Source organism: Tiliqua scincoides, chromosome 2 (genome assembly GCF_035046505.1).
Source record: "Tiliqua scincoides isolate rTilSci1 chromosome 2, rTilSci1.hap2, whole genome shotgun sequence".
Lineage (NCBI taxonomy): Eukaryota > Metazoa > Chordata > Lepidosauria > Squamata > Scincidae > Tiliqua > Tiliqua scincoides.
The window spans coordinates 243,069,425-243,090,056 of record NC_089822.1 but is presented as its reverse complement, the minus strand read 5'-3'; the positions used below and the strand labels follow the sequence as shown (position 1 = coordinate 243,090,056).

Here is a 20,632-nt window from a genome sequence, read left to right as displayed (position 1 = left end):
TAAAACAACAGTAATAGAGGCCCAGCAGAAGTGTATACCACAATGGAAGAAGGGCTCGACTAAGTCCAGGAGGGTGCCTGCATGACTAATGAGCCAAGTTAGAGAGGCCGTAAAGGGCAAGGAAGCTTCCTTCCGTAAATGGAAATCTTACCCTAATGAGGAGAATAAAAAGGAACATAAACTGGCAAAAGAAATGTAAGAAGGTGATACGGGAGACCAAGAGAGACTATGAGGAACACATGGCCAGCAACATTAAGGAGAACAATAAAAGCTTCTTCAAATATGTTAGAAGCAGGAAACCCGCCAAAGTGTTTGGCCCTTTGGATGGTCAGGGAGGAAAAGGGGAGATAAAAGGAGACTTGGAGATGGCAGAGAAATTAAGGGCGCAATCCTAACCCACTTTCCAGCACTGGCATAGCTGTGCCAGTGGGGCATGTGCTGCATTCTGCAGTTGGGGAACAGTCATGGAGGCCTCATCAAGGTAAGGCAATGTTTGTTCCTTTACCTTGGAGTTGCATTGCCCTTATGTCAGTGCTGGAAAGTGGGTTAGGATTGCGGCCTAAATGAGTTCTTTGCATGTCTTCACAGCAGAAGACCTCAGGCAGATACCACTGCCCGAACAGCCCCTCCTGACCAAGGAATTAAGTCAGATAGAGGTTAAAATAGAAGATGTTTCAGACCTAATTGACAAATTAAAGATCAATAAGTCACCGGGCCCTGATGGCATCCACCCAAGAGTTATTAAGGAATTGAAGAATGAAGTTGCTGATCTCTTGACTAAAATATGCAACCTGTCCCGAAAAATGACCACGGTGCCAGAAGATTGGAGGATAGCAAATGTCACACCAATCTTTAAAACGGGAAGGAGAGGGGACCTGGGAAACTACACGCTGGTCAGCCTAACATCTATACCGTGTAAGATGGTGGAATGCCTTATCAAGGATAGAATCTCAAAACACATAGACAAACAAGCCTTGCTGAGAGAGAATCAGCATGGCTTCTGTAAGGGTAAGTCTTGCCTCACAAACCTTTTAGAATTCTTTGAAAAGGTCAGCAGGCACATGAATGCGGGAGAACCTGTGGACATTATATATCTAGACTTTCAGAAGGCGTTCAACATGGTCCCTCACCAAAGACTACTGAGAAAACTCCACAGTCAGGGAATTAGAGGGCAGGTCCCCTCCTGGATTGAGAACTGACTGAAGACCAGGAAACAGAGAGTGGGTGTCAATGGGCAATTTTCACAATGGAGAGAAGTGAAAAGCGGTGTGCCCCAAGGATCTGTCCTGGGACCGGTGCTTTTCAACCTCTTCATAAATGACCCGGAGACAGGGCTGAGCAGCTAGGTGGCTAGGTTTGCAGACGACACCAAGCTTTTCCGAGTGGTGATTGTGAGGAGCTCCAGAAGGATCTCTCCAAACTGGCAGAATGGGCAGCAAAATGGCAGATGCGTTTCAGTGTAAGTAAGTGTAAAGTCATGCACACTGATGCAAAAAAATCAAAACTTCACATATAGGCTAATGAGTTCTGAGCTGTCTGTGACAGGAGAGGAATCTTGATGCGGTGGTGGATAGCTTGATGAAAATATCAACCCAATGTGCAGTGGCAGTAAAGAAGGCCAATTCTATGCTTGGGATCATTAGAAAAGGTATTGAGAACAAAACGGCTAATATTATAATGCCGTTGTACAAATTGACGGTAAGGCCACACCTGGAGTATTGTGTCCAGTTCTGGTTGCCACATCTCAAAAAGGACATAGTGGAAATGGAAAAGGTGCAAAAGAGAGCGACTAAGATGATTACTGGGCTGGGGCACCTTCCTTATGAGGAAAGGCTACTGCGTTTGGGCCTCTTCAGCCTAGAAAAGAGACGTCTGAGGGGGGACATGATTGAGACATACAAAATTATGCATGAGAAGGATAAAGTGGATAGAGAGATGCTCTTCTCCCTCTCACACAACACCAGAACCAGGGGACATCCACTAAAATTGAGTGTTGGGAGAGTTAGGACAGACAAAAAAAAATTCATTATGCAGCGTGTGGTTGGTCTGTGGAACTCATTGCTACAGGATGTGGTGATGGCATCTGATCTAGATGCCTTTAAAAGGGGATTGGACACGTTTCTGGAGGAAAAATCCATTATGGGTTACAAGCCATGATGTGTATGTGCAACCTCCTGATTTTAGAAATGGGCTACATCAGAATGCCAGATGCAAGGGAGATGCAAGCACCAGGATGCAGGTCTCTTGTTGTCTTGCGTGCTCCCTAAGGCATTTGGTGGGCCACTGTGAGATACCGGAAGCTAGGCTAGATGGGCCTATGGCCTGATCCAGTGGGGCTGTTCTTATGACTGCATTTGGGGAAATGTTATAGACCTGTACTTGTAACAAGCTACTATGTATATTCTTTTAAATAATGATAGCAGATGCAGCTTACTCCTGGGTAAGTGTGGGTGGGATTGCAGTTTTCTGCTTGATGATGTCACTTTCACTCAGGACATCATTTCTGGTGGTTCCTGACAGATTCTCATACTCAAAAGTGGGTCCTGCTGCTAAATGTGTAAGAACCACTGATCAAGACAGCGGTCTCCAAACTGTGCCAGAATTTTTGATTTAAGTGCAGTAGCGGCACCTTACGGTTTCATCCTGCAGTCTCTTCTCTTCACACCTGATAGTTGCAGAAACTTGAGCTGGGCAACTGCTTCTGCTGCTGGTTGCCCCAGAAGGATCTGCACTGACTTCCTGGGGAAAGTGGCTGCCCAGCACCAGTTTAATAATTGGCTTTGTTTTTATTGTACTTGATGGTAAGCCACTTTGGGTTGAGAAACAGAACAAAGCAAATTATTAAATAAACTAATTAGAGGGCAGCAAACATTCAAACCATAATCCACAACTAACCCCCTACTAACAATATCACCCAACCACCAGAAACCGCAGCCGGCATCACCCGGTGCCCAAAAACAGAACAATAAAGCTAGGTTTAACACAGGTAGGGGCCAGTTCGGCTTCTATAGCAGTGGTTCCCAAACTTTTTAGCACTGAGACCCACTTTTTAAAATGACATGCTACAGCGACCCACCTATGTTTACGAGACTTTTTAAAAAAAATCTAGAAAGAAATATTTATTTTTATTTATTTGTAATAACCAGAAAAAGATGCTCCAACATTTATCCCCTTATACGAATGCTTTAAACAGCAGGAGCTGATTTTTTAAAAGCCGCAGGGCTTGAAGCAAATAGTTATCTAATTCTTCCATCACCTGTGTTTTCATTGGAGGCTCTGCTTGGCTGCTGTGGGACTCACCAAAAATTAGGTCCTGACCCACCAGGGGGTCCCAACCCACAATTTGGGAACCACTGCTGTATAGCTTACAAGCATATGAACTCAGACCAAGGTTTTTCCTCTGCTGTCTTGACGTCTCTTACAGCCCAATCCTATGTATGTCTACTCAGAAGTAGGTCCCATTATAGTCAGTGGGGCTTACTCCCAGGGCAGCTGAGAGCTGGCATTGGAACGAGGATAAGGTGCCTGATGATCCCCCTTTCCTAAATTTTCCTACAAACCAGATGTTACTATATTTCAAAAACAAGTTTTTAATTGACAGTTTTAATTTGGCATAAGTAAGATTGAAACTAAATGAAAACGTTTATTAGAATGGGATAATTTCCTTGCTTTGAGTAGGGCTACTGCAGGCCAAATCCTCTCCAACTTTCCAGTCCTGGTTAAACCATCCAATGGAGTGTGCGCTGCATCCTGTGGTGGGAGGGTAGTTTAAGGAGACCTAAACAAGGTAAGGGAACATCTGTTCCCTTGCCTTGGGGCTGAATTGCAGCTGCACCAGTGCTGGAAAGTTGAATAGGATTGGGCCCTGCATTTTTTTCCTTCTATCTCAGCAATCTCTTCCTCATTTGTTTTTTTCTTCTAATAATGCACAGGCACCCAATGACTGGCTTTTGCAATATTCCCTCATTACTGTGTGAAGCCAGGTGTAAAAAATTTGCCTGCCTTTCTTTGAGTTCACAACTAGGAAGTGCTTTGTGCCTGCTTTTCTTCAGTGTTCTAAGCATCAGGGAGCCCTGCGGAGGGCTGTCCAGGGGTCCCCGCACCTCCTGCAATGTCCTGCAACCGCCTGTAAGTAAAAGCACCACCTTCCATACCCATTAGGGACTTGATCCTGAGGATTGTGTCATTGCCCTTGCCCCCTTCCCCACCCTTTAAAGAGATGGGGGACTCTTTACACAAACCGGTGGGTTACGACCCAGCAGTTTGAGAACCACTGCAGTATGGTCTTTTCCCTCTCACAAAACACCAAACGCTCTTTCCCCTCTCATATAACACCAGAACCAGGGGGCATCCACGAAAGTTGAGTGTAGGAGACTTAGGACAGATAGAAGAAAATATTTCTTTACACAGCGTGTAATTAGTTTGTGGAACTCTTTGCCACAAGAAGTAGTGATAGCACCTTGCCTGGATGCCTTTAAGAGGGGATTGGACAAATTTCTGGAGGAAAAGTTTATTACGGGGTTACAAGTCATGGTAGATATGTGCAAGATCGAGGTAGGCTGCCTCTGATTGCCAGATACAGGGGAAGGCACCAGGTCGCAGGTTGGGTCTGTTGTCTTGTGTGCTCCCTGGGGCATTTGGTGGGCCACTGTGAGATATAGGAAGCTGGACTAGATGGGCCCTTGGCCTGATCCATCTGGGCTCTTCTTATGTTCTTATGCAAAAGAGGTGCTGGAAGCTTCCACAAGCAGGCTATAAAAGAGTGAAGAGTGTCACCTCATTTGGGTGACAAGGGTTCATTCTGGGAGAAATCCAAAGAATTGCTACCCAGTCCTAAGTTAATGTGCTTGTATCTGGTATGGTTATTCTGTCTGAGAGCTGTGAAATCACCTCTTTCGTTCTTAATCATACATTGTTAATATTACCTCCTATGGCTTGGGGACAGTTGAATCTTTACAGCATATGCTCTTACAGTGTACCTGGTATCAGGATTTGCGCTTATATTATCTAAATTGGTTTTTTTTTTTGGGTCATTCTGGCTGGACTGATTTGGATAAAATTTGTTACTTGTTAAGAGACACCAATAAGGAGTTAACTAAGATGGTAATTAAATACATCAATTCTATTACGCAGAGGCACAGTGAAATGCTGGCATTTACTTTTGAACCTTAATGCTCAAAGCTGGGCAGTGGCTTCACTAGGGTTTGCATCACCCGGTCCGGGAGCCCAGCGCATCACTGCCATGCAGTGGGCGGAGCAACACCCCAGGTGGTGGGCATGGTGCCATTGCCCTGCCCCCACCATTGCCCTGCCCCCACTGGTTTTTTAGCTTTATCTTTTGATAGAACAAAGATCTTTCAACACAGTCTGTTTTGTTGCATGAAATTACTCATTGATTGATATATAGAACACGATGGTATCATTCTTACAAACTGTGACTTCAGTGATTTTGGTCACTAGTGGTGTCGCCCCCCCTCCCGCCCAAGGTATCAACTTACTAACAACTTATTGCAGCAATTCTCAAAGTTTTAGCACTGGGACCCACTTTTTAGAATGACAATCTGTCCAGGACCCACCAGAGGTGATGTCTTGGTCAGAAGTGACATCATAAAGCAAATTAAAATAATTATAAATAATTAAAGTAAAACAAATAAATATGGGGAAGGCAGCCCTGTTCCACCAAGTGAATTTTCTCTGTAGCCTGCCTGCAATACCACCCCCCCCCCTCAAAAATCAATAAGATTTTCACTACCTGGTGCCCAGTTCAATTTAAGTTCTTATGTCTAAACCGCATCACTGTCTGGATCCACCTGGCTTTGCAAGTCTCTAAAAGAAAAAAGTTCACCTTACCAGCTGAAGGTTTTGTTTTTATCCCTTTGGGTGGGGTGGGGGGCTGCTTTCTGGAGCATTTGCTGAGCTCCAGTTCCATCCAGTCGGGACCATTCTGGTGGCCTCGCATTCCACTTTGCCTGGTCTGACTATAAGCCAAGGCACGTTTGCTTATTTGTGAGTAAACGTGACCAAGTGGCTTAGTTTAGCTTTTCATAGGGCTTAATACATTCACCAGCTTGGAGGAAGGGACCTCCTTCTCAGGTGTTTTTGGGGGGCGGCATTCATTGGATCAGAACCATTCTGGTATTGTTGGATTCCTCTCAGCCTGCCCTTTCTAACAGACTAAGGCACATTCACCTACATGAGAGTATATGTGTGGTATGGCCCAGTTTCACTTTCCATAGGGCACTGTGCATTTTCTGATTTTTGGTTTTTTGACTTTCAGGCTTTCAGGGACCTTTTTGAGGCTTGTGGAGGCTGCATGTGGCCTGCACAGGCATCGGAAAGGCCTCCGGAGGTCCTAGAGAGGCACTTCCGGTTTTCAGACAAAAACCAGCACCGGCCAGCGCTGGGCTAGCACGGGTGCTGGCCCGGCAGTAAGGCTCGCAAACATGCCTTATGGCACGTTTACAATGGTTAGCACCAGCAGTAAACCGGTGTGCACTATTCAGAATTGGGCTCTTAGACTGCAATCCTATGCACAGCGTTCCTGGAAGTAAGCCTCGCTGAATATAATGGTGCTTACTTCTGAGTAGACATGCATAGGATTGTGCAGTTACTTCTGATAAAACATGCATCTGTATGTTGTATGCATCTTGCACTATAAGAGTAGGAAGACAAGATAGATGAAATTAGGTAAGCCAAGTCATTGGTAGAAAGAAAGGATAGACTAAGAAGTTGATAAATCATAGCAATATGAAGAAAAAACAATATGATAACTTCAGAACAAGTGTAGGAATAAGAAGAAGGAAAAGAAAGAACTTGGAACTAGCAAGAACAGGGGTGTCAAACATAAGGCCCGGGGGCCGGATGCGGCCCCTGGAAGCTTTTTATCCGGCCCTCAGGCTCTCAAGCTTGCTGAGGTGTTACCGCTGAAAAGGCAACCAACATGAAAATTGGGCTTTTCCAAATCTTGAAATATGATCAAGATTTTCTCTTTTGTCATTTGCAGTTAATGAGTTTCTATATGAGAACAAGGTCTGATTTCTGGCCATTAGCTGCTTAATGATGTCACTTTTTGCTTAATGACATCACTTCTGGCCCTCAGCAGGGGCCCTGAATGCTAACTTTGGCCCTCTGTATGAAATGAGTTTGACACCCCTGAGCAAGAAGGTTAGAGGAAAAAGCCAGAGGAAGTTCCAGAATAGTAGTCTTACAGTTCTTCTTTAGCAGTAAAAAGACTAATTTTGTAGCATTTTAAGAACGATCAAACCTTTTTTTTATGTTATCCTTCAAGAGCAACAATTAAAAGGGTCATGAAACCGTGTCTTGTGAACTGCCATATGTTTTTAAGGCATCCCATGTTTGTATGCTATATCAGTCTCAAGCCATATAAGAAGAGGTGCTTGACACATGCATTCTCAGGACGTGATGGAGAAAACAAGGAGATATTTATAAGATAATAAGTGATTGGCTTATGGCCTTGGAGGATCAAACATGGTATTTTTCACTTAGCGCAGTAAAACTATTCAATTTAAAAGCTTTCCTGGCTGACTCAGACCAGTTATGAGGATTAGATTGACTTTGCCCTGCATTTTCCTTGATTTATGTTGCTGTGGACACATTTTCATTCCTAACCTCGGGGTCATATTCTGCCATCACTTTCGCACTGCATATCTCAGAATTCACAATGAGGTGGATAACAAGTCTGTGCCATGAAATTTGCATGCAATTAGCATGCAGTTCTTTTCAGAGGGTAAATTTGCTACCAGAATGGCAAGAAATGTTCAGAAAGGCACATTGCAGACCACAAGAGAACATTATATTATTGGGACTTACTAGCAAAATATATTTATTTAAATGCATACTTATAGGAGCATGTGTTGGAGGAGCTTGACAGTGAACCAACCCTAGCAGAATTTCACATGGCCCTGGACTCCCTCGCCTCTGGCAAGGCACCTGGGAAAGACAGCATCCCTGCTGAAGTCCTAAAGTGCTGCAAAGAGATCATTGTCACTGAGCTGCATGAAATCCTCTGCCTCTGCTGGAGAGAAGGTGAAGCACCACAGGACATGAGGGATGCAAACATCGTCACGCTGTACAAGAACAAAGGCGACAGGGGTGACTGCAATAACTACCGTGGCACCTCTCTCCTTAGCATTGTAGGAAAGCTGTTTGCCCAAGTTGCACTGAAGAGGCTCCAGGTACTTGCAGAGAGCATCTATCCAGAAGCGCAGTGCGGATTCCGAGCCAACAGGTCCGTGAATATGGTATTCTCCCTTAGACAGCTGCAGGAAAAATGCAGAGAACGACAGCCACTCTTTATATCCTTTATAGATCTCACAAAGGCTTTCGACCTGGTCAGCAGGGACGGCCTCTTCAAGATTCTCCCCAAGATCGGATGTCCACCCAGGCTCCTCAGCATCATCAGATCTTTCCACAAGGACATGAAGGGCACTGTTGTCTTCGATGGCTCCACATCAGACCCCTTTGATATCTGAAGTGGAGTGAAGCAGGACTGTGTTCTCATGCCGACCTTGTTTGGGATTTTCTTCACTGTCTTGTTGAAGCAGGCCTTCGGAACTGCAACAGAAGGCATCTATCTCCGGATCAGATCAGACGGAAAGCTCTTCAACCTCTTCAGACTGAGAGCAAAGTCCAAAGTCCAGCTGAAATGTCTGCGTGACTTCCTCTTTGCCGACGATGCAGCTGTCACCGCCCAGTCTGCCAAAGATCTCCAGCAGCTCATGAACTGTTTTAGCAAGGCCTGCCAAGACTTTGGACTGACAGTCAGCCTGAAGAAAACACAGGTCATAGTTCAGGATGTGGACTCACCTCCCTGCATTACAATATCTGTGCACGAACTGGAGGTTGTCCATGACTTTGTGTACCTTGGCTCAACGATCTCCAACACTCTTTCTCTTGATACTGAGCTAAACAGACGCATCGGTAAAGCAGCTACCACGTTTTACAGACTCACAAAGAGAGTCTGGTCCAACAAGAAGCTGACGGAACATACCAAGATCCAGGTCTACAGAGCTTGCTTCTTGAGTACACTTCTGTACTGCAGCGAGTCATGGACTCTTCGCTCACAACAGGAGAGGAAACTAAACACTTTCCATATGCGCTGCCTCTGACACATCCTCAGTATCACCTGGCAGGACAAAGTTCCAAACAACACAGTCCTGGAATGAGCTGGAATCCCCAGCGTGTATACACTGCTGAAACAGAGATGCCTGCGTTGGCTTGGTCATGTTGTGAGAATGGGCGATGGTTGGATCCCGAAGGATCTCATCTATGGAGAACTTGTGCAGGGAAAGTGCCCTACAGGTAGATCACAGCTGCACTACAAGGATATCTGCAAGAGGGATCTGAAAGCCTTAGGAATGGACCTCAACAAGTGGGAAATCTTGGCCTCTGAGCATTCTGCTTGGAGGCAGGCTGTGCATTATGGCCTTTCCCAGTTTGAGGAGACACTTGGCCAACAGACTGAAGCAAAGAGGCAAAGAAGGAAGGCGCATAGCTAGGGAGACAGACCAGGGACAGACCGTACTTGCTCCCAATGTGGAAGGGACTGTCACTCCCGAATCGGCCTTTTCAGCCACACTAGACACTGTGCCAGAACCACCATTCAGAGCGCGATACCATAGTCTTTCGTGACTGAAGGTTGCCAACAACTTATAGATACCGCTAAGTTCCTTCCCAAATGATTATATATTACAACCAAAATGGCATATAACATTGCAACAAATTTGGAGCGCTTACATTATAAAGAAAAGACTAAAGGAAGACTGTAGAACAGCTTTTCTCAATGTTTGTTCCCCGAAGCACCACTTTTCATGGTTCTCCTATTGGAAGTACCACTGGAAGTAATTGGTGATTATGTCATCACCAGTTACTTTCAGATTGGGAGGCTGAATGCAACGTGACTAAAACCGGTAAGAGGTTCACAGTGCATGCGGCTTTTGTGAGTGCCTCAAAAGCAAACGTTGGAGCTCTGCCCACTGAGCCAAGCCTCCAACTGCTGCTTATCCTGTTGCTTCGCTGGTCTCTCTGTCAGGTGGTGGAGGTCTGGGGGTCTCACGGGTGTCACTGGACACTACCTCAAGTACCATCAGTGGTACAAGTACCACCGGTTGAGAAACGCTGCTGTGGAATAAAGTCGTACTAGTTCTGGAATACAGACTGCCAGGCTAAGCTCGCAATATCTCCAGCATGGCTGGGAAGGTACCGCCACGTTTCCAGAAAGCTGCTTTCAGTCAGAACTGACAATACTACACGAGGTGGTCTTCCTGTAAGGCAACTTCATACGCAAGATTTTTAAAGCATCATTTGGCAATATCATTACCAGAGATGGGCGACTCCCCCCCCCAATGGTTCAGTGTCCAATTCTGCTTGGCAAACCAAGCTGTTTCCCCCAACATGGAAAATAGTGGTTTTTTTTTATTTATTTTGAGCCCAATGTCACTTCTATTTCAAATCCTGTTGTGCTCGCAATGACATCATCTAAAGCAGGATGTGGCCTGGATCTCATCCCAGTCTATGAGACCCTAAGCCCATTTACTTGGCTGACATGGTGACAGGAAGGGAGGGAGGTATCTCAGTCTTTCTTTCCCCCCTCCTTTAGGTATCAGGGAGCCTGGGAAGTATAATTTTACCAAACACAGGGGCCCTAACTCCTTGATTCTTCTTCCTTGCTGCTACATTAGCTACTTATCTAGGGCTATGTGGTTTGGAATACAAGCATGCTTTACAATCATACAAAATTAATATTTCCAACTGGGTAATTATGGAGTCGCGTCATTAGTATTAGCTTGCTCGTTATGGATAATCTTTCAATTCACTAACTATCAAATTACCATAAAAATCCATGGATGTTGCTGGCATATGTCTCTATGGAAGCTTTGGATGAATGTAAATGTAAAGTAGATATGTTGTGATTAATCACTCAAGTAATTAATCACAGACTTCAAATCTCTACTTTGCAGTACACTTTTCTACATTCTAACAGCCAAAACATCCATCTGGACATATGTCAACTATCTCTAGCAGTATATGATGACTTTGCAGCTGGAAAGAAACATAGAAAACCACACAGAAAACCAAAAGCTCTAAAAATTGTTCTTGGAGATTTTAGTCTCTCTCACAATTCTACAGTTCTCAATATTCTCACAAAGCAAAATAAATGGCCACTGAAATTTGTGGTTCAGACAGGTTTTGAGGCTCCTTGATGTGTGTTAGCTATTCTCAATGCATGACAGCCGTAGGCAAAGAGCCTTTAAACTTGCTGTTATGGTTCTTGAACAGAAGGCAAAATTATTGTGAAACAAGCCTCCCTATTAGAAGAGGGACAGTATGGTGTGGCAGTTAACACCACAATCCTATGCATGCCTACTGAAAAGTAAGCCCCATTGTATTCAGTGAATAGGATTGTAGTCCAAGACTATTCTTGAACTTGGGCTCATATTTCTCCTCAGTGTGAAGCTTGCTGACTGAGCTTGGGCCAACCAGTATCCCTCAGGTAAACTTATCTTACTGTAAGGATGAAATGGGAAAAATTATAAACAGCACCCCAAAGTCCTTTCTGGAAAAATGTGATATAAGTGTGATAAAAGTAAAAGCATTTACTCATCTATCTCTTGCAATAACAGCTTAGAGTTCCTAGCTGAACATCTATTTCACTGACAGCAACTGTTACCCTGCACATGCCCGATCTCATCTGATCTCAGAAGCTAAGCAGGGTCAGGCCTGGTTAGTACTTGGATGGGAGACCGCCTGGGAATACCGGGTGCTGTAGGCTTATACCATAGTCTTTCGAGACTGAAGGTTGCCAACCAGAGTTTCAAACTACAGCTCACCTTCTAGTGGCCAAATACCACATGGGTTGTTTACAGTTCAAATGAGAGCTTGGGGGTCTACAGCAGGAGTGCCCAAACCCCGGCCCTGGGGCCACTTGCTGCCCTTGAAGACTCCCAATCCAGCCCTCAGGGAGCCCCAGTCTCCAATGAGCCTCTGGCCCTCTGTAGACTTGCTGGAGCCCGTGCTGGCCTGATGCAACTGCTCTTAGCATGATGGCCAATTGTTTGACCTCTTGTGTGAGCTGTAGGACGAGGGCTCCTTCCACTGCTTGCTGTTTCAAATCTGTGATGCAGTAGAAGCAGTGAAAGAAAGGCTGGCCTTGCTTTGTGCAAGGCCTTTTATAGGTCTTGAGCTATTGCAAGACCTTCATTTGTTCATATAAGTTCCACCTCTGATATATTCATTTATGCAAATTTATTCAAATTTGAAAAGTAAATTAATTCTTTTTTTCCCGGCCCCCAACACAGTGTCAGAGAGATGATGTGGCCCTCCTGTCAAAAAGTTTGGACACCCCTGGTCTACAGAATAGAATATTTTTTCTTGGAATTGGGTGATGAAAGAGACTGGATTGGCATCTATCATATATCGCAGGGGTGGCCTGCTAAAATTCCCTCCTCTACATAACTGTCAAAGGTCCAGGAGCCCTAGAGTTGAAAGGTTGACCACCCCTGGTATATTATATACCCAAAATAGATTATAATATCAAGTCTACTCAAAAGTTAGTGATCAGGAAGCGTGCAGATTATAATTGTTAAAGTGGCTTCTTTGATGCCTATGGTGGACTACCTATGCAGGATATTTCCTGCACATAATTATTCTTAATTGGACCAGAAAGCTGCTCTAATTTATAATAATAAAATGCTCAGTTCAGGCAATCATGCAAAACATAGTTTGGAAGGATGGAAACAACACAAATATTTGCGCACTAACTTCTTCCCCTACCTTTTCCCCTTTCATGCAGACTTTCTCTTTGTTTCTTGTTTACTGCTAACTATAATTTGCTATGATATCTGAATTGGCAAGCTATGGTTTAGCACTTACCCTCCTAGTCAGTACGTAGGTGCTTGTGGTATGACAACCAACTGTTATCGGAGTAAGCAGAAAGCACCAACATTGGCAGGCTAGAACTCATGCTAGTGGAAGCACCAAAGGGTGCAGCTAATAAGACAAGATTAATTCAAAATAACCTTATGCTACAAGTTAAAAAAGTGAAAAAACAAAGTGAGGAATTTATATCTATACAGCGTAAGTCCAAGTGAAGCCCTGCTGTTAGGAAACAATCTCCTGAATGCTTTTGTTTATTTATAATGTTTGTTTTATTTCTTGCAAGTTTTTTGAATTAATACTAGTATACCAAATAGCTACACTTAACATTAACATAACTCTTTAAGGCAGTGGTTCTCAAACTTTGAGGGAGCTTTATTCCCTCAGTAAGTTCTTGTGGGGGTGGGTCTAGGGCAGTGATGCGATCCCCACGATCGCGTCGCTAAGGAGGGTAAGGGGGGGTGCTTTGCACTTATTTTCAGAAGGCAGGGCTGCAGCAGGCTACAGGAGGCGTGGGCAGCCCTGCACAGTGCTCCCTGAGGCTTGGAACGTTTGCTAAAAGCAGGCGCAAAGCATCTCCTGCAAAACGGAAGTGCTTTGCGCCCAGTTTTAGTGAGAGTTCCAAGCCTCGGGGAGCGCTGTGCAGGGCTGCCTGCCCCTCCTGTAGCCTGCTGCAGCCCTGCCTTCTGAAAGTAAGTGCAAAGCACCCCCTCACACCCCCTTAGCCTCCCCTTCCCCCGCCCCTTAAAGGGACGGGGGAAGCGTTACACGACCTGGTGGGTCGCAACCACTGCTTGAGAACCACTGCTTTAAGGTTTCAATCTTAAACACAATTACTGGTGAGCAAGCTTCACTGGACACAGTGGAAATGAGTAAATATGCATAGAATTGTGCCTTAGAGTTTTCAAAGCACTTCATATATACGATCACATTGAGATTTCCAAACATTATTATCCCGAGCAGCAGCTTGTAAAGAGAGTTTGTTGGAGTCTACCAGAATTTGCTGCTGAGTGCTGGTGTGGGATTTCCGTGTGTGGAGGCAGCTGTGAGGTGGCAGTGAAGTCATGGGGTCTGTTAACTCATCCCCAAGCAAGAATGACGCTGTGGAGTATCTACCAGAGCCCAGCACAGGCCAGTGACATCATGTTCTACACCTATGAAGAACAAAGGCAAGACACTCAGCTGAGCACCTGTATGGAGCCGCACTATCAGCCCCAATGGCAGTTGCATAGCTGGGGGGGGGTCACAGGAATACTGGGGGTCACAGGAATACTGTGACCCCAGGTGGCACTCCAGGCTCCTGCCCCCCTTGCTCACAACCACCCTTGCAACCCCTCTGAACGCGACCAGAGCTGTGACCCAGCTGCAACTGGAGGGTGTCCTGAGGCGCGTGGATTCCCCGGGACTCAGAAGGGCTTCTAAAGGCCTTAAAACATCACTTCTGGTTTTGCCAAGAAAACTGGAAGTGACATTCCAAAGTCCTGAGTTGGGTGAATTTAGACTGGCAACCTTGCTTGGCGAAGGGTTTTCAGATTTTGGTTGAGAGTGCAATGCCAGATGGATCAGTAAGTAAACTACTCTGGATTCTCCTGTTGGACTCTGAACCTCCTCCAGGGTTAGTCTTATTTAGTAAAACTATGGGGCTTGCACTTGACTTATTAGGTTCAATGACTTTAGATCAGGCTTTTAGAACCTTGAAAGTAAGGCTCTTTGATATGAAACAGCAAGACCTGTATGGTGATGCTTCTAAGGTTTGCTTCCCACTTTATTTTCAGCTTCCGGTCATGTTTGGCAGGAGGGCTGAGTACCTACATTTTTTGTAAAGTCCCCAAGAGTGAAGGGCATTTACCCTTGCTAGGTGAAATGTCATCCCCTCGGAATAGTTCAGCAGATTCAGAAATTTACTAGCTGAGGAGAGACTCTGCTCTTGTGGGTTGGGGTGTGTGGAATCAGTCTACCATAATAAGACTTATTAATTAAGTCCACCATTAACTACCATATTAAGACTGTATTAAGACTTATGGTCATGTTATCTAACCCCAATCCTGACCACTCACTCAGGCTGGAATGACCAGGACAAAATTGGTTATATTCTTAGAGGTGTGGATGTGGAGTTCTCAGAAGTGGTGATCAAGTATATAAAGTGGATTATAAAGAGATGTAGCTCAACAGCGGTTTCTAATTGTTGAATTTCTGTTATGGTATTTGATTTTAATGTATGATGGGGTGGGCCGGGATAGCTAATTGTGGAATATATGGAATATGTGTGCAAATTTATTATGCCAACAAAGGTTCTGATGATGATGATGAGTAGGCATGCCAAGGATTGCAGTATAAAGGCTGCAATAGCATATTTAGGGCCCAATCCTATCCAATTTTTCAGTGCTGGTGCTGTTGTGCCAGTGGGGGCAGTCACTGGAGCCTTCTCAAGGTATGGGAACATGTGTTCCCTTACCATGGGGCTGCATTGTGGCTACACCAGAGCTGGAAAGTTGGATAGGATTGGTTTCTTACCCTCCAGGTAAGGAGGATAAATCCAGGGTAAATCCTGGAGGCTAAATCCAGGGTAATTCCTTGCTAGTAAGTGGGACTTACTTCTGAACAGACATGCATAGAATTGTGCTATTAGAGGAAAAGGTGATATTAGAAAAGTAGATTCACATTCCTAGCCAGAAGACACTGACTTAGCTCTCAGCACTGCACAATTTCATACAGCATTTCCACGAGAAATTAAAACAATCCCCAAACAGATCTAGCAAAGCCATTACATAACATTAAGATCTTTTTAGATGACATATTACCTGAACCAACACAAAGAACCTTTTCTTCCATCTCTTCCAGACATTTTTGCCAATGGCCCACAAATATCTACAAAAGAAAGAGAGATTATTTCAGTATCCAAATGTATGAATAAGCATATGATTATAAAGGGATAAAGGTTAATTTTTTTGCTGTTGAATGACAAAAGTAAATTGAAGGCCACCATACCTCAGAACTTGTTTTCAGTTCAATGCTTAAAAGGATCAATTTGTGCTCATGCGCAAATCTCCATGGTAAAAAATAAAAATATTGCAAGCAACATTTTGTCGTCTTTAAAATGGATAGAGCCTAATGATCTTCTTATTTTCTCACCTTCTGAAGGGAGTCTAGAAAGTTTAGGTTTGTATCAATACCACCTTCCCTCAAGAAATCCGGTGTATATTTGATTCTCAGACTTGTTTAGTCTGAATTTGGGAAAGGCTAGCTGTGGTGGGTGGCATTTGAGGCGAATGGACAGCATGGCATGGCAATTTTGGTGCTTTTTGTTGTATTAAAAATGCTTTTAAGATGAACCCTCATATCTGTGGGCATCCAAAGTTAGTTAAATTCATGAATGTTGGACCCACAGATACCAAAGTTGCACTGTATTTTGTGAGATATTTGTTAAAAATTGTTAATCCTATTGTTCAGTGAATCTCTCCTTTTTCAAGCTTTCATATATGGTTTTGTGGAGGTTTCAGATTCTGCTTTTTTGTTCTCACAGTATTAAAGAAACAAAGTACACAGCACCCCACATAGTTCCCAAATCTGGGATTATCTTTGTATAGGGAGGTACCTTGTTGAAAAATTTCATCTTGAATTTTGTGGAATTGGGGGGTGGGGGTACTGAAACACCCTCATGACTTGCCTTTTTTGCCACTGCCACCAATATCAGTTTCTTAGTGGTGGTGATGCTTCTCTGGGCAGTTGCCATGTTTATTTTGCAGCATACACCTAGAAATGATGCTACATAATCATAATCCTAGAACACAGGAAGTTTGATGCAGCCCTGACAGTTATAGCTAGTGGCATAGGCTGTTAGGAGTAGATCTCAACAAGTGGGAAACCCTGGTCTCTGAGCGGCCCGCTTGGAGGCAGGCTGTGCAGCATGGCCTTTCCCAGTCTGAAGAGACACTTGGCCAACAGTCTGAGGCAAAGAGGAAAAGAAGGAAGGCCCATAGCCAGGGAGACAGACCAGGGACAGACTGCACTTGTTCCCGGTGTGGAAGGGATTGTCACTCCCAAATCGGCCTTTTAAGCCACACTACACGCTGTTCCAGAACCACCTTTCAGAGCACGATACCATAGTCTTTCGAGACTGAAGGTTGCCAACATGTACAGGCTGTTCAAGACAAGGTTTATAATTTTTTGCTTTCAATTCTGATTTCAAGGTGAGGCCAGTTAAGCAAGAAGCATTCACCTATGTATCCTATACACCAGCCCCCTTTGTCGGCTTGTACATGTTACCATGCAGGGATTCAAAATCTGGGCGGGCAATGGTATGCAAAGATTGCAAGCACAGAGGCTAAGGACCTGGTTTGCAGAAGATGCTGGGCACATGCAATCTGGGTGCATTCCTCTTGCCTGGCCGGCATCACATTTACATCAGGCCCAAATCTATGCAGATAAAACTGACAGGCATTTGGCCTACATGATATATATTGATGAATAATTTAGCAGAAACATCCAAGGATGCATTATTTATGGCTTGATCCAAAGTTCTATGAAGATAGTGGGGAAAATTGTAATTGACTTCAGAGAGGTCTGGAGTATCCAATTTGTAAGAACAGGGCAGATGGCTTAATCATTTAAATGTACTGAAGATTTCAGAATCAACTGTGAGTCAAAAGGAAATGTGACAAAAAGCCAAAGCTAATTAGCAGAGTTGCGCTCTGAAGCTTCTAAGGAAATGAAATATCAGTACTGAATGAATATCTTGTACAAATGACAATTTAAAATCCCAGACTGGTGAGCTACTTATTCAGCCGTGCCCATAAATTAATAAGAACAAGAAAGAATAAGAGATAAGAGGTCAACTGTGGATTAGTTACTGGTTAAAACAGGAAAAGAAGTGCAGGAATAAGCATATTTACAATTGGCCTATGGAATTCACTGTCACAAGGTGTGGTGATGACCACTAGTGCAGGTGATTTTAAAAAGGTATTAGGCAAATTCCTAGAGGACAAGTTTGTTGATGGTGATGTGCTACCTCCAGAGGCAGCAGGTCTCTAATAACAGTTGCAGGGGACAACAGTGAGAGAGGGGTGTGTGTTTACTTGCTGTTTGCATGCTACCCAGAGACTGTGGAAAACTGTGGAAAACAAGTTGTTGGGCTACATGGGTCCTTGGCCTGATTCAGCAGGGAATTTTTTATGCTCTGAAGGGAAAAAATGAAAAAATTGTTTGACCTAATGGGGTTGGCCATTAGTTTTTGGATTAAACCCAGATGTTGCCTATATGCCAAGCAGTCACAATTTTATTTGCTCCTTGGTTCTACAGAATAGGTTGTGCAAGCACTTTTGCATAGTCTGATACTCTTTGTTTTAATGGAAAACAAACTTTTATTTTTTAAAACTTTGTAAGCATATCAATAGAATTGTTTTATCAAATGAACTTTGTGAACAACCAGTCTGACCAACATTACACCCCTGTGGACCCCAATCCAACTAGTCATTTCTCTCATTCTTCTTGGATAGGATTGAACCCTTTATTAATTTAATGAAATTACATTTTTCCAGCAGCTGATGGGGAAAACAAAAGCAGACCATGAAAATCTATCAGAGCTGATAACGGTTTGGTTAGGAAGCTGATTTGTCTCCTATACTAGGAGATGCACAGCCTAATCCTACACATGCCTATTCAGAAGTAAGTCCCATTAGAGTCAATGGGGCTTACTCCCAGGAAACTGTGGATAGGATTGGGCTGGCAATCACTTCATCAATGGCTGATAAGTATTCCCTTCGAAATAGCAAGATTCATCACTTTAAAAATACAGCCTCTCCTCTTCAGTCAAACAACAAGATTAATAAATCACTTTAAAAACAGTACCCTTTTTCTGCTCCTGGCCAAGTAAAGTGTGTGCTTCTCTCTCTCCACACCCCCTTGCCAACTGCATGGTAACAACTTTAAGACCCCTGGTGACTGGTAAAATAGGAAGCGTTTTATTTGGGAGGGGGAGGAAAGCGGGAAGGTTTGGAGATCGAAAGGGGGGAGTGGAAGAGGGAGGGGGTTGAAAAGAGAGATTTCACTTTGATGAGAACCGATCCCAGGCTGGGAACTAGGAACCAACCAGACAAGGATCAAGGAGGGTTAAGGATTGCAAGCTGAGCATGCTCGGTACTTGCCAGATGGGGGTTGGAGTCCAAGAGCTTTGGAAACAACATGCAGCGAACACAGAAGGCGGCAGCCTCAGAGTGGAGGGAGAAGAGGGTGGGGCGGCAGCAGCCACTCTCACAGCTGAGCAACTCCCGTTTCTTCTGCTTTAAAAACCTGGCGCCTCCCTATAGAGCCTCGCCACACAGTTTGAATAACACTGTCATAGGCCATTGAATTGATTGTTTTTGAAATATGGAAACAAACTAAAATTCAAGAGACATTGGTCCATCTTCTATTTTAGGTAACCTTATTAAAACTTGGGAAGAATGAGAGAAACCATACATTCACCATTTACTATAAAAAATGAAATTGTGCCCACATGCACTGACAAGTGATTGAACTATGCAGAAAACAAAACAACTTACCCAGAATGCTTCATGTTTTGAGGTTTATCCATTCGGACTGCAAGTTTGATTTTCAGATCTTGATCTGGGCAGTTTTTGGAAACAGCCATTTTGTGCCATTCTGATTGTTTTGGACTGTTTGGGGTAGGATGAAGAACAACCTGAATGTGACAACAGTAAGAATATCTTAGTGAACTGAGATCTAAGGAGAATATACATGTAAAGAGATTGAGAATATTAAAATCTAATTTTCACTTTTGCAATGTTGCCATATCAGTGTATGAAAAACAAAACAGATTACACAGCCTCTAGACCACAGCCCAAACCAACTTGTTTTATACAGAGTGCTGAAGTTAGCATTCATGGTGCCTACTGAGAGCTGGAAGTGACATCATTAAGCAGAAAGTGACATCATTTAGCAGATGATGGCCAGAAATAAGCACTTTGTTTTCACACAGAAACTCATTAGCTGCAAATGACAGAAAAGAAAATGTGCAAATCTTGTTCATATTTTTAAGATAGGAAAGAGCCCAATTATCACACTGGGAAAACCAAATTATAAAGGGGTTGGATAAATTGTTTCTGGGAGCCCCATTCAGCTTGCAGGCCTTCTGTTTGATACCCCTGGTCTATACTGTCAAATATGCTGTTTTTAAGACACGTAATAAAATTGTAACAGGATGCACAGAGGCATACATGTTTTGACCTACACAATCCTTTAATGAACATGACACTTTCCTAAATAATGGTGAGAACTAGCATAATTTTGCCAGTGCACTTACAGAACATAAAGATCCTTTATTATAACTATGTGGTACAAAAACATCCTGTTTCTGTTTGAATTGTTTGAACTGTAAGTAACTCTTTAGGAAAGATTTAAGGTGCAATCCTAACCTTGAGTTAGGCCGGCCCAAGTCCCTGGGAGGGCCTGGGAGGGTCACAAATGTGCCGTAAAGCACGTTTGCACCTCCTCGAGGGGAAGCCAGGCCGGCGCTCCGAGAAGTGCTGGCCTGCAAAGGCTGACAGATGCCTCTGCACCAGCTTCCCCTCAGCCGCGTCGGCCCGCCTGCACAGACACAAGCAGAAAAGGTAGGCGTAGGGGGGCAGAGAGAAGGAGGGAGGGAGGCATTCCTGGGCTGTGGGCGAGGGAGGGTGATGGGCGGCCCTGGGGGCGGGTGGGCGAGAAGAGAGAGGCAGCGCTGGGATCCAGGAGTTATGCC

General features: G+C 44.1%; 1 protein-coding gene and 1 pseudogene across 16 annotated transcripts in view; one reads left to right on the top strand and one right to left on the bottom strand.

Annotated features, from left to right (window-relative positions):
• CADPS (calcium dependent secretion activator) overlaps positions 1-20,632 on the bottom strand; it is a 465,254-nt gene that overhangs the window by 201,403 nt on the left and 243,219 nt on the right. For all 16 annotated transcript variants that reach the window (XM_066614155.1, XM_066614148.1, XM_066614149.1 and 13 more), the window contains exons 8-9: positions 19,434-19,573; positions 15,696-15,762 (exon numbers count right to left, since the gene is read on the bottom strand). In XM_066614155.1, coding sequence (XP_066470252.1) covers positions 15,696-15,762; positions 19,434-19,573 — 207 coding nt within the window. The remainder of the gene's footprint in view (positions 1-15,695; positions 15,763-19,433; positions 19,574-20,632) is intronic.
• On the top strand, positions 11,672-11,791 carry LOC136642635 (5S ribosomal RNA; annotated as a pseudogene).